The sequence below is a fragment of the Trifolium pratense genome, linkage group LG1 (genome assembly GCF_020283565.1).
Source record: "Trifolium pratense cultivar HEN17-A07 linkage group LG1, ARS_RC_1.1, whole genome shotgun sequence".
NCBI lineage: Eukaryota > Viridiplantae > Streptophyta > Magnoliopsida > Fabales > Fabaceae > Trifolium > Trifolium pratense.
This window is the reverse complement of record NC_060059.1, coordinates 8,906,777-8,921,251: the sequence shown is the minus strand read 5'-3', so window position 1 is coordinate 8,921,251 and position 14,475 is coordinate 8,906,777. Positions and strand designations below refer to the sequence as shown.

Below are 14,475 nucleotides of genomic sequence, written 5' to 3'. Positions count from 1 at the left end.
ATTGAAAATGTGAAATTGAGCCCATAAAGTGTATATAGTGAGAGTTTGAGTTCTGAGTCTTCTCTTCGTCAACTGTATCAATGGCCATGGAACCTCTGCTCAGAATCGGAGTGCTCTTCCTCTTCCTTCACCTCTCCGTTCTTGTTAACTCATCTCCTTCTCATCATCTTCAGATCATCAATGCCGAACGCAGAGTATACCTTTCTCCTTTTTCTATAATTCGGAATTTGTTTGCATCAATTTGCGTTTTTTGTTGCGTAATAAATGTGACTCTTTTAGCTCTAGATCTGCTTTCAGTGTCGAAAAAATTCGAACTTGGGAAATGGGTTATATTAATTTCGTGCAGAAATTGTTATAGAGGGAATAAATCTTGTGTTAATTGTGCATCCAATATGAGAATTTTCTATCTAATTGAACTATTTTGTGATCTTTCTATGTGTATTTTACTCTCAATGATAGTGGATAATGATTGCTGGAGAATTGGTTTGGGATGATGATAACTACTGTATTGTTGTCATAACATTGGCTGATGTTGGTGTTTTTTTGTGTCACTTTTTGATCTTGTTCTATTGTATATTTTTGATGACATTGTGTATCTTAAAGGGTATTTTGGGCATTATTCAAATCCTTTGTGTATATATTGTATGACTAATTTGCCAATGATTCATGCAGATTGACCTGACTTCTCACATTATTAAGGTGTACTTGACATTGAAGGTAACACCTCCATACTATTACTCTTTTTTGTGTCATTGTCGTCGCTTTGCATATTTGTAAATCGTGTTCTTTCTTGTATGGTCTTTCTTTTTAACCAGAATTACTGGACTAGAAAAGGCACTCATGCTTGGTCTTATAACTCCAGCCTGCAACAACCCAGCAACTTGTTTTTCTATCTCAGCTTTCTGATGGTGGGGATATTTGTAAGGTCTGACATTCACAGGACCATGATTGGACAGCAAAGTAATCTTGTGAACCTGTTTTTTGATTGGTGGTAGTGTCAGTTTTTCTTTAAAAACCTCTGGGAATAACTTCAACACTCCCTTCATACCTTGTTGTCCAGCTTCAACAGTCTTTTCCTCCTTCTCCAATTGAGTCCACCACTCATCACAATTCCATTTGTTCTCTCCACCTCCTAAAAATGAATTTAGGCACCCCTGCTGCAACTGTCCACTCCCTTGACCATGTAGGGTCACCATCTCACCTTTATGCCAGAACTGCATAGATAGGTCTTTCCAATCCATAACAACCATTCCAAGAGTACTTAGCCAAGGTATTCCCAGAACCATGTCTAATCCTCCCGGCTCCAGAACTAATGCATCCACTTCAAAAACCTTTGATCCAAGAGTCAATTTAATTCCCTTACAAATACCTTCAGACATCACCCTATGGCCATCCCCCAATTTGATCTTCTTAACAGTGGTAGGAGTTACCTTCAAACTCAAAGCAGTAGTTAGGGCAGGAGAAATAAAACTGTGGCTAGCCCCACTATCCACCAACACCTCAATGTCAACACTGGCTAATCTGGCTTCCAATTTCATAGTGTTACATTCTCCCATTTTGCCTAAAACCCCAATTAGCTTGCATTCAGCCTCCAATTCCTCTTCATCCTCTTCGTCTTCAACCTCCAGAGCTACAATTTCTCCTTCATTGTTCAGTGTTTCACCTTCCCCCAATATCAGCAAACGCAACGATTTCTCAGGGCACTTGTGTAGAGTAGGGTGAAATTTGCCCCCACACTTGAAACAGAGTCCCTTCGCTCGTCGTTCTTCCATCTCTTCGTTTCGTGCCAAAATTAAGGCCCACTTGATCCACATTTCTATCAAAGTTCATGTAATTTTTTTTGGATTATTAGACCAACAAATCAGTATTTGTTTTGCCCATTTTTCCCTTAAATTATTTTTTGCTCTATTTTTTTTCCCAATAATTTTAACCATTAAAGCATCTATTACAAATATGGAGATCCTGTGTTTCATAGAGTTTTCCTTTCAGGTTGAAAACTTAGGCACTTCTCCTACTTCAGAAGTACGCCTTGCTTTTTCACCTGCTGAAGCCGAACATCTAGCAGTAGTCAAAGCTGCCGTAACAACTGGAAAGAGGAAGAAGAAGACTTACGTTCCTCTTGATGTTAAACCTGTTGGGCCACCTGATGGACCGAATGGAACTAAATTTTTCTCTGTAACCTTGTTAACTCCACTTGGTAAAGGTGAAACGACAACACTTGAGGTGCTTTACATCTTGACACATTCTCTGGAACCTTTCCCAGTAGAAATAAGTCAGTCAGAGTCGCAGTTGGTCTATTTCCGTGATAGTGCAATATTATTGTCTCCCTATCATGTCAAGCAACAAACAACTTTCATCAAGACACCAAGCTCTCGGGTTGAATCATTCACAGTAGTGGAGCCCACTAAACGTGCTGGTACAGAGCTGAAATACGGGCCATATGACGATCATACCCCGTATTCATATTCTCCTGTACTTGTTCATTTTGAGAATAACAATCCCTTCGCTGTTGTTGAGGAGCTAGAACGTGAAATTGAAATATCTCACTGGGGAAGCATACAAGTCATAGAACGATATAGGCTGACTCATGCTGGTGCTAGACACAAAGGTGTCTTTTCAAGGTATATTTGCTATCTTTTTCATTCTTCTGAATTCTTTGTAATATTTCTCCATTCATTTAAAGTTTTTTTTTTTAATGTAAAATTGTGGTTATCTCTGTTGACAGGGTTGAATATCAAACTAGATCAGGTGCTAGTGGTGTTTCGTCATTTAAACATCTTCTTGCAAAACTACCCCCTAGGGTTCACTCAGTATACTACCGGGATGAAATAGGGAATATTTCCTCTTCACATTTACGTAAAGATTTTCTAAAGGTGAGATATATCATTTGGGTCTTAAAATAACATGTATTTTCTCACACCTCTCACCTGACTTAGAGTAACCATTCAAATTCACTTGTATCTCTTTCTTTAAAATCACGTGCACCATTACTTTTCTATTTCTCCCTTTTTTTTTTTCTTTTGGGAGCAAGCAATAGCACTCATAAATATTAATGTCATTCTTGTTAACATGAGTGTAATTAATCTTCATTATTTGATCTATGGTTATGTATTATTGGATGCCATTGACAACATAGTGAGTGGATAATAATAGACGTATACATGCGATGATTTCTTGTAGCATGGCATGTTTCTAAGTTAATGAAATGTTATAGGGAAAATATCATACTACTAGCTTTGTAGAGTCCAGAATTCACCTAGGAAGGACAATAGTCTCGAGTCTTGACCAACAAAATGATGAATCTATTTTGCATAATCTATATTTTATTTTGTCAGGATTTTTAATCTGACTTCTTTACATTTTTATTAATCACAGTCAGAACTTGAATTTGAACCTCGGTATCCTCTATTTGGAGGCTGGAAATCCACCTTTCTCATCGGTTATGGGCTACCATTGCAAGACTTCCTTTTTGAGTCTCCGGATGGCAAAAGATACCTCAACTTCACTTATGGTTGCCCTCTTTCTGACACAGTGGTTGACAAATTGATTATAAAAGTAGGTGTGATTTGCATTGTTATTTATTACTGTACTTCTCAAGTAAAATTTAAGCCCTTTGGTTTCATCGGCATGCAATAGTGGAGTTTAAATTTATCCTTTTTGAACTATTTAATTTAGGTTGTGCTTCCAGAGGGATCCAAAGATCCTGCAGCCGTGATTCCTTTTCAAGTAGATCAACATCTAGAGGTAATGTTTTCTTGGGATAATACTGCATACTCAACCTCTTTGTTTCAACTGCACAATGATTCGTACCAATATGATATTCAGCAATATAACAGTGAAAACAGAACAAAGAAAGTAAATAGAGAGTTTTATTAATACTGAAAACAATGGAACAAGTACAGAAAAAGGGTATTCTCAATCCCTAGTCCTGACAAGAGCTGAGCTCCTAATAGGAAGTTAGTACTCCTATCCATTCTAGAATAATACAATAATCCAATATATCCCTTACAATTCCCCCACCTGCTCCTTATATCATGGAAAGGAATAACAGAGTGCTCTCCTCACTCTTAGGCATGTCACCTCAATGTAACTAACTAGTCACTATTACCCATTTTACCCTTTCTTCTAGAATACACTATCCAAGGCTTGGGTCCACTGGTTACATTGTGAATCAGCTGCTGTTGTGGCAATTCTTCAGTAAGCTGGGGCCTATCACACAAACAATGTTTTGTTTAAGCTTTTGAAAAATTAAGAATTTGATGAGTAACTTCTCAACAAAAAAGATAAAAATTAGAATCTGGAAAAAATCAATTAATTTTTTAGAATGTTTTGTTCCAAGTCTTTTTCCTGAAAAAATTAGAACTGGATAAAAAGATTTCTGATTATTTTTAGGAGTAACTTCTAAAAATGACCTGCAATTGTCTCCAACACATTTTAAAATTAAAAGTGGTTTATATAATTAAATGAATAATAGTTTTTGTTTAATCTCCAAGAGGTAAATCACTTTTTTACACAACTTTAAAATAACCTTATTAAAAGTTTAAACAAAAGGGTGCCTCTTATCTGTTTGCATGCATTCTGTAAATGTGTTTATGTAGCAAGTTTTAAACTATATACACAACTTTTGATTTTGCCCAGATGTTTTATTTTTCTTCTCCGGGTATAGTTGGTTGTGCTAGTTCTAGTGCTAAATTTCATTTATTATCTTTATAGTATGGCAGCTAAAATGTTTTTATATTTGAACTTTTGCAGACTAAGTATTCATACCTTGACATTGTGGGAAGGACTGTAGTGGTTCTAGAAAAGAAAAATGTTGTTCCTGAGCATAACATCCCTTTCCAGGTATCAATCACCAAACTCAATTCTAAGATAACTTTCTAAAACCGGTTTTGAATGCAGACAAAAATGCTGTTTATTTGCATATGTTGATGCGATGGAAATCATTGAGTTATACTCTGCTTATGCCCTTTTCATTATATATTTAGAAGAGTAAATTCTTAATGATGACAGTTAATAAATGAGACCTTTAAGCAATATGCAAATGGATGGAGGTCTGATTGCATATGGAAAATTTGGTTTGGCATGGATTTGTTTATTTATCCTGTTTCACAATATTATGGCTTTGTTTGCTCGTGATTTTAGGTAAAGCTTTACAAATTGGTTTTCTCCCCTTCAAAATCTAGCCCATTGAAACTTTTTGAAGCTTTGGTTCCGTAGAGAAATTCGAACAAATCACTATTGCTCAGCAATATACTACTTAATACGAAGTATTGTCAAATAATAGCTATAGCGGCGAGATAACATTGTAGCGTAATAGAATTTGAACAAATTGCTATTTTCTATGATCCATGATTGACAACACTGCTTTGGTAATTGAAACCCCGAGAAACAAAGCTTCCCAAGAGTTCTAAAGTAATCTCAAACAAATTTTAACTCTATTTTCTACTTCCACTCAATATTTATGAAAATCGGTTGCTTTCCAACATGTTTCGCCTTTTCATTATTGTTTACTAGCATGCCTTCCAACATATAGCAATTGCAATTGTGGCATTCTGACATTTTTCTTGTATCATTATGATGATATTCCTCACTGTTAACCATATTCAACTTGCATGCTTTCCCTCTCGCCGTCTCTGTAACGGGCATATAAAACCGATTAGTGGTTGCTTAATAATACACGTTTGATCGAGGGGAAGAATTATTTTTAGTTCTTGACTTTGGAACAAAGGTTTGAATAAAAATTTAGTTAAAATTTTAATTCATTTTTTAACCTTATAGAAGCTGAAAAAGAAATTCAAAACACTAAAGTATAGACTTTCCTATCCACAACTACTATATAACATACTTCCTTTTATGCTATGAAATCATGGATTTATTTTTCAAGATATATTTGCACATGTCAAAGCTAGGTCTATGTTTATTCTTTTATAATCTATAAATAATTTCTTGCTCTAGGCCATGTTCTAACCATGTTTTTGTTATCGGGTAGGTATACTACAATTTCAACCCCATATTCATGCTTGCTGAGCCATTGATGCTAGCATCTGTATTTTTCCTGCTTTTTGCGGCTTCGGTGGCATATTTACATGTGGATCTTTCCATACGCAAGTCATGAACATCTAGTTAGTTTTCTGAAAGGTATGTGTTAAATCCTCGCCTTAAACTAACTTTTTATGATTAAAGCAATCCCCCTTGGCAATTTAAATATTTTTGCTTGTTTGACAGGCATCGAGGGACTGAGCAGATCGATCATTTTGGCAATATTGTATGGAGTTGAGCAGTTATAGTTTTTCTTTTTTGTATGATTTTCCCAGCAGTTTAATCTTATGTTGTTATTCATATAAACTAGCATTAAACCATGACTTCCATGTAAGAAACATAGGATATGTTAGTTGATGGTAAGTTTTGCCATTAAAAAAAAGTGATGGTAAGATTTTTCTTTCCGGGTATTAGGAATATTTTAATTTTATACTTAGTACTGAAATTTAAACAAAAAAGACATGTGATTCACATAACAATTTGAACTTCATGAGCCGAACCGAGTTGTTCGTGAACTTAAAATGAGTCGAGTTTGTACTAAAAAAATGGTTCGTAATAAACGTGAGTCAAATTTCGAGCTTATCCAATTCTTAATGAGTCGAGCTGATGTGAGTTCGACTCGACTCATTTCCAGTCTACATTTGTTCGGAAGTTGATAAAGGTTGAAAAACGTTTCTAATGTAGAAGTGTATAGACTTTAAAATTTAATCAATGATTCAGTTTGTTTGAATGGACGGGGATCCATATAAACCCCTCTCTCTCCATTATGAACACCAGAACACCATGTACAATCTTTTGCTTTTCACCATATCGTGTTCGCTCTATCAACTTTGCCGTCAGACTTTTGATTACAGTCCATCTTGTATCACCACTACTTTGATTAATGAAATAATATGAATTTGCTTGTATAAAAAAAAAGTAGAGCATAAATACATAGCCACCTTAATGTGTTTGCAAGATGTGAACTTTGCCAAAGAGAAATAATTAGCAAAAATCAACGATTAAGAGTGGATCTGACTAAGGATAAAGATAGCAATGAAGTAATATTTTTGTGTTCAGTTAAGGATGAATAGTTTGTTACAAATACAAGGCTTAGACCTTACTTGGCCTCGCCAGGCTCAGCTTCACCAGGCCACGCAAATGCGCGTGCACAACTACAATCTAACAAAGATAATTACAAGCACATACCCAACAAACCTTCCCTTAAATTGAACACAAACACAATAGTTCAATTTAAGCTACAAACCTACTAACATCAATAATTCCTAAGCCCTCGCTTAATCTACAAAAAGATTCCAACTTACGAGTGAAAACAACAGTTTATCGTTCATTATCATACCCACAACCGTTATCAATGGCCACGCCACAATACATGACTGAGGGGAGACCCAGGATAGTCGCAACCATTGAATATGAATCTTTTTCTTTTTTGTTTAAATTTCAGTTCGTATACTGATTACCAAGTCTAAAATTAAAATATTCCTGATGATACTTGGAAAGAAAAATCTTACTACCATAGCATTTTTTTTAATGGCAAATCTTACCATCAACTAACATATCCTATGTTTCTTACATGGAAGTCATGGTTTAATGCTAGTTTCTATGAATAACAACATAGGATTAAACTGCCAGGGAAAAAATCCTATTAAAAAGCAAAACTGTAAATAACTGTTAAACTCAATACAATATTGCCAAAATTATTAATCTGCTCAGTCCCTTGATGCCCGTCAAACAAGCAAAAATACTTAAAGGGTCGAAGTGCATGTTTAAATTTAAGATTCTTTAATTATTTACAATTAAAATGTATGTATGATTTTGACTAAAAAAACAAACAAATATGAGAAAAGATCCAAGACGATTCCTTATTAAAATACTTCTAAAATGATATCTTATAATGAAAGAATAAATAAATTATTCTTTTTTTGACAAAATATAAATAAATTATTCTTTATCAAATAAAAGAATATTATTATTGACTCAATTGTTAGGAAAATTACATGTAATATGTAGGAATAGGGGGTTTGAACCATGTTACTTCAACTTATTCACTTTAAAAAATAAAATTATAGCAAATAAACTACTTGACTGAAAAAATATTATTATTGACTTTATGCAAAAAAAAATTATAATACTTTATGCAAATTATATTACGGTTACAATCTTAACCTACTAAATATAGATTGCGTATCCAAAAAAATTATGTTTTCTAGATAAGAAAATAGTAATAATCATTTAAAACTCACACACATAAATTGGTTCAAAAAAAAAACTCACACACATAAATGAATGAGTCGAAGTTCAAAATTCCGATTACGATGTTTGATTTAATAATTTAGATATTTTTACCAAATAAACTAAAATTTATAGACATCAACATAGAGATTTTTACACTACCATTCAATTATTATTACCAATTTTTTTTTTTTTTTACGAGTTATTATTGGCAGGTTATTAAAAGTCCCAAATATTGCATATTGTGATTAGTAAAAAAAATAAGGTGACTACTTCTCTACCCTCACATAAATTGAGGGCATATGCCCTATGCTGATGTGGCACCAATGAAATCCATCCATATGTATCTAAGTCAAACATATATATTATTTTACCACAAAGTAATTTTGACTACTTTTATTTTTAATTAATATTTTAGGTTACTAATTTTCTTTAATTATATTTTAGGCTATTTGGGTAAACGCATCAATTTTCCATCAAATTTCATCACAACAAGCTTCAGCCACCAAATTTTACACGATCATCACTGCTTCTTTTCATTCTTATCACCGGCAACCAAATCCTTCCTTCACCGTCGCCGCTTCTTCTTCGCCGTCGCCGCTTCTTCTCTTTTGCAATTGTCGTCGTTGTTTCTCCTCTTATGCAATTGCCGCTTCTTCTTGCCCTTCCTTCAACCTTCAAACGCTCATTCACCTCTTCCGGAATCACTTGTCCATCATCGGCTACGTTTGTTCCAGAATCGGATTCGTCTAGGTGACATTGATTTTATTTTGTATTCTCTTGTATGTTTTAATCACTCTTTGTCATTTGATTTAATTTAATTGGCTGATTTGTAATTGCTATTTGAATTATTAAAGTTGTGTTAATGTGTTTGATCTAGGGATTTAGAGTGTTTCTTTTTCCTGCCGTTCGGTTTGTGTGATTGAATAATTGTTGAATGATTGAATAATTGAATGATCGAACAATATGAATTGTTAAAAGAATATATGTTTTGTGCTAGCTTGAATGATTGAATAAATGTTACTGCTTTGTGAACGATACAAGTTTTCTTGTGAAGACTATAAGCAAACTTGTGAAGACTTGTAAATCCCTGAATCAATGTTACTGCTTGTGTGAAGATCTCTCCGTAATCTAACGTGAAGACTGAATAATGAATACAAGTTTTCCAATATATTTTTCATTCACACAAGCAAACAAGCTTGTAGCACTTGGTTTTGATCTGAATAGAGTAAAATATAATTTTCATTCATCACACAAGCAAAGTGCACTTATAATTTCCAATATAATTTTCACTTGGGTATTATAATTGTTCAACTTATTGTTTGTGTTTAATTTGTTGATTTTTATTCTGATTATTTTCTTCTATTTAAAACAGCACTTTTTTTGCACAATTCTCTCGGGAGGCATCCGCCTGTCACATTCTAACACCGTTCGGCATGCGGGAATACAAAGTGCACCTAGATATACCTCGGTGGGTATTATAATTGTTACGTTCAACTTATTATTTGTATTTAATTTGTTGACTTTTTTTTCTGATTACTTTCCTCTATTTAAAACAGTTTACGTCTGCGTTGGAGGAGGTGGAGCGTTCGGCAAAACATTGCAAGTTATAGAAAGTGAAATCATATTGTTACATGCATTTCAAGCTATTTTGTTACTCTGTCAATGTTATTGTGGCTCCTATTTTGACATTCAAATTTCAAATACCTAATTTATTAAATAATAATTACAATTAATTTACTGATTGAATGTTTGTTATTTAGAATTAATTTGATCATTGAATGCTTGTTTTTAGAAGTTATATATTGATTCTAAAATATCAATGTTATTGAATACCAAAAACAAAAAAATATCAATGTTATTGAGTAAAAAAATATCAATGTTATTGAGTAAAAAAAAGAAGAAATATCAATATTACAGGCTCGAAAAAATAAATATATATCAATGTTAGTTTATTTTTTTCGAGAAAGTATATCAATGTTAGTTTAAATAAAAATAATAAGAGAACAAAAACAACAAATGAAAATAAAACTAATATCTAATTTAAATATACAATTCCATTTGTACATCTATTACTAATATATTAAAATCGATTATCACCAAATTTATTAATTTATCCTTATTACTTTTAACCATGTTGCAAGTTTTATATCATTCGTTGTAATTTTACTAAAAAAATATATATAGGAAGAATATAAAATAAATACAAAAAAAAAATGATATGCTTAAAAATAGAAACAAGATTATAGATTGAAACAAAACAGAATAATTTATACTCATAAAAATAGTAACAAAATAGATTAATACGATCAACTCAATAATCCATCCAAAGAAAAAAAGAGAATAAAATAGTCAATAAAAAAATTATAGAAAAAATAACATGAATATGTATCAAATTTATTAAATTATCTTAAATATTCCTAATTAAATTTCTTCTTTTTTTTATTAAAAAACTAGTTTAAAGACCCGTGTTTTCGCACGGGTCTATTGACTTTTATGCGATGTTTGAGTTTTTTTTTTGTAAGGAAACAATATTTGAGTTTGTCACTAATATTAATGTAGAAAATTTATTTAAAATTAAAAATTAAAAATTTTGTTATATAATATTGTTAAAATATAAGTGGAATTATTGTGTTAATTATTTCTTGTAAACTTATTTATTCAGTTTTTTATATTTCAGTAACAAATAATAGTCCCGTGTATATTATTAAAAAAAATTAGAAATTTTATTTGGAATATTTAGGGTAATTTAGGAAGTTTGATACTAATTAACTTTATTATATTATTATTATTAATGGTTAGGAGTAAACTTTGTAGTAATTTTTTTTTTTGTTTATAAAAAATTGTTTATGTTTCTTTTCTTTTTTTGATGAAACATATTGTTTACGTTTTTTTTTATAGAGTATCTTTTGTATTCTATAATTTTTTTTGTTGACTAAACTTTCTATAATTTCTTTTTTCCTATTTTTATGGATAGATTGTTCTATTTTGTTTTTATTTATAATTTGTTTTGTTCATATTTTTAAGCATATCATCTAAAAAAAGAATATAAGATAAATACAAAAAAAAATTATGGATAGATTGTTCCTATTTTGTTTCTAAAAAAAAAATTATATAGAAAGAATATAAGATAAATACAAAAAAAAAAATATAACATAAATACAAAAAAAATAATATGATATCCTTAAAAATAGAAACAAAACAGAGCAAATCTATACTAAAAAAACTAGCAACAAAACAGATTAATACGATCAATACTATTAAAAGGAAAAAGAGAATAAAATAGTAAATAAAAAAAATTATAGAAAAAATAAGATGAATATGCATCAAATCTATTACTAATATATTAAAATCGATTACCACCAAAATTAGGTTAAGTAATTAGGGTTAGGTTTGCGACAATGGTCCGACCTTTTTTTTAGTTCAGAAGATGAACTATTCATATTTTTACTTCTGATCAATAGTCAAACCATAAACCCTAAACAAGTTCAAAAGTTAGTTCGTCTTCCTAAAATAGTCAAACCTTTCATTTTGATCGGATAAATTTCAGGTAGACCGCATTTGTGATCGATCGAGCTCCCGTCTGATTGTTTTCCGATAATGGTCCGACCCTTCTTTTAGTTCAAATGAATTATTTATATTATTACTTGTGATCAGCTAAACCCTAAACAAGTTCGAGAGTTAGTTAGTCTTCCTAAAATAGTCGAACCTTTTCATTTTGTTCGGATAAATTTCAGGTAGACCGCACTTGTGATCGGTCGAGCTCCCGTGTGATTGTTTTTCGACAATGGTCCGACCTTTCTTTTAGTTCAGATGAACTATTTATATTTTTACTTCTGATCAATAGTTAAACCCCAAACCCTAAACAAGTGCAAGAGTTAGTCCGTCTTTCTAAAATAGTTGAACCTTTTCATTTTGATCGGATAAATTTCAGGTATACCGTACTTGTGATCGGTCGAGCTCCCGTGAGTTTGTTTTCCGACAATGGTCTGACCTTTCTTTTAGTTCAAATGAACTATTTATATTATTACTTGTGATCAGCTAAACCTTAGACAAGTTCAAGAGTTAGTTAGTCTTCCTAAAATTGTCGAACCTTTTCATTTTGATCTGATAAATTTCAGGTAGACCGCACTTGTGATCGGTCGATCTTCCGTGTGTTTATTTTCCGACAATGATCCGACCTTTCTTTTAGTTCAGATGAACTATTTTTACATTTTACTTGTGGTCACCTAAACCCTAAACAAGTTCAAGAGTTAAATAAATATATTTTTATAGATGATTAAATAAATTTTTAATCTCTAAAATTTTCAACCAATAAATTTAAAACTAAATAAATAAAATTAAAAAATATTTTAAAACATTGCCAATCAACAATCATATTTAAGACTGAATAATTTTTTTTTTTTTGGTGTAAAGACTGAATAATTTGTTGTATATCTCGTTTATATGTAACAAAAAAAACAATCATATTTAAGTGTAACAATATACTAATTTTTTTTTTTATAAAATCTTTTTTTTGTCTTCAAAAGTTTCAAATGGTACCTAGTCTCTATTTCCTTTTCTGGAAAGGCAAAACAAATCTTTTTTATTTATTAATAATTATTGAATTCATTTGAATCATCAATAATATGGTAATAATTATTGAATTATATTCCTTATTAGTCAACAATCATCAATCAAATTCTTCTCAACTCAGAGTCATGTTTACACGCTTAAAAAACTGTGAAAACTTAATTTCAAACATTCACTTCATATACATTTTGATATACAAATTTCAAACATTGAAAGTTTGGTTGAAGCTTGATTAAAGGTTGAACGAAGATTGAAATTTCAAAAACCTAATTACTAAATTTCAAAATCATACTAAAATTTCAAAAACCCTAAATAATTTAACAATAAACAAATGACAAACTGGATCTGGATTTTGAAGATCGAAGCTGAAGGTTGAACGAATCTGAGGAGAAGCTTGAATGAAGGTGAAATCAGAGAACGAATCTAAAGCTTGAAAGTGAAATCAGAGTGGTAAAAAATGAGTATAAACAATTGGAAGAAGAAGAAGAAGCAAACAAATTAGAAAGTTTAAAAACGAGTATAAACGATTGGAAGAAGAAGAAGCAAACGATTGGATGAATTAAAAGTTTTTTATGCGCAGAAGAAAGTTGCGTTAGATACCGTAAAACTATTGGAAGAAGAAGCAAACAAATTAGAAGCAATTAGGACCAAAATGTAAATTCATAGAATATAATACCTAAAATATAATTAATTTAAAAATAAAAATAGTCAAAATTACTTTGTGGTAAAAAATTAATTATGTTTGACTTAAATACATGTGGATGAATTTCATTGGTGCCACATCATGCCACATCAGCATAGGGCATATGCCCTCAATTTATGTGAGGGTAGAGAAGAAAAAACCAAAAAATAATTCGCATATTGTGGCCGGTGGACATTATAAAAAAAAATGATACCGATAATGGAGTTGGCATAAACAGTTGTTTGTTTGGGAGAAGGAATTTAGTGTGGAGTGAAGAAGTTTAGTGTGGAGTGTTGTGCTACTTTGGAAAATTATTCTTTGCAGGTTGATGCATCGGAGAGGTGGATTTGGCACCTCCACCCAACACTACACTATTCAGTTAAGGGAGTATATCATTATTTCACTCATCTCAACCTATTAGAAATGACGATTCACAAAGAGGATTATATGAAACAAATATGTCCCTTTGAATGTGTCCTTATTCGCGTGGAGACTTCTTAACAACAGGTTGCCAACTAAAGACAATCTTGTTTGTCGCAGAATGTTGCATTTGAGTTTGTTATCTTGTGCCGATGGTTGTGGGGAGGATGAAACCTCCGATCATCTTTTTTTGTTTGTAACTTTCCTTTTTGTTTATGGAGATTAGTTCTAAATTGGCAGGCATATGCCGCCCGTTATCAATTGGAGCGAATCAAGAGCATGCAATTCAGTTTTGTAACGCTTATATGTTTGGCAAAGAGGTTCACTATGAAATTCAGGTTGTGTGATCGGTATGTTGTTGGACCCTTTGAAATGAAAGAAACAACAAGATATTTTATCATAAGGTGTCTTCACTAGATATTTTATCATATGAAATTCAGGTTTTTTTTTTTTTACTAAAATTAAAATTAGAGATTTTTCTTTTGACCAAACAAAAAGCTTTTTTAAATAGAAAATTTATTGTCTAAATA

General features: G+C 31.7%; 1 protein-coding gene across 1 annotated transcript; it reads left to right on the top strand.

Annotated features, from left to right (window-relative positions):
* LOC123919547 (dolichyl-diphosphooligosaccharide--protein glycosyltransferase subunit 1B) lies at positions 1-6,444 on the top strand. The gene is made up of 9 exons (XM_045971502.1): positions 1-194; positions 673-717; positions 1,990-2,621; positions 2,726-2,873; positions 3,376-3,555; positions 3,676-3,744; positions 4,753-4,842; positions 5,990-6,138; positions 6,226-6,444. Exons 1-8 carry the CDS (start codon positions 81-83, stop codon positions 6,113-6,115), a joined length of 1,404 nt encoding a protein of 467 aa, XP_045827458.1. The 5' UTR covers positions 1-80; the 3' UTR covers positions 6,116-6,138; positions 6,226-6,444.
* The last annotated feature ends 8,031 nt before the right edge of the window (positions 6,445-14,475 follow it).

Bases quoted from the DNA above. Each gene is read 5' to 3' on its own strand.
- LOC123919547 (XM_045971502.1), top strand. From the start codon at position 81: ATGGCCATGGAACCTCTGCTCAGAATCGGAGTGCTCTTCCTCTTCCTT. The intron at 195-672 runs GTATACCTTTCT...TGATTCATGCAG, and splicing joins TCATCAATGCCGAACGCAGA to ATTGACCTGACTTCTCACAT. The intron at 3,745-4,752 runs GTAATGTTTTCT...GAACTTTTGCAG, and splicing joins AAGTAGATCAACATCTAGAG to ACTAAGTATTCATACCTTGA.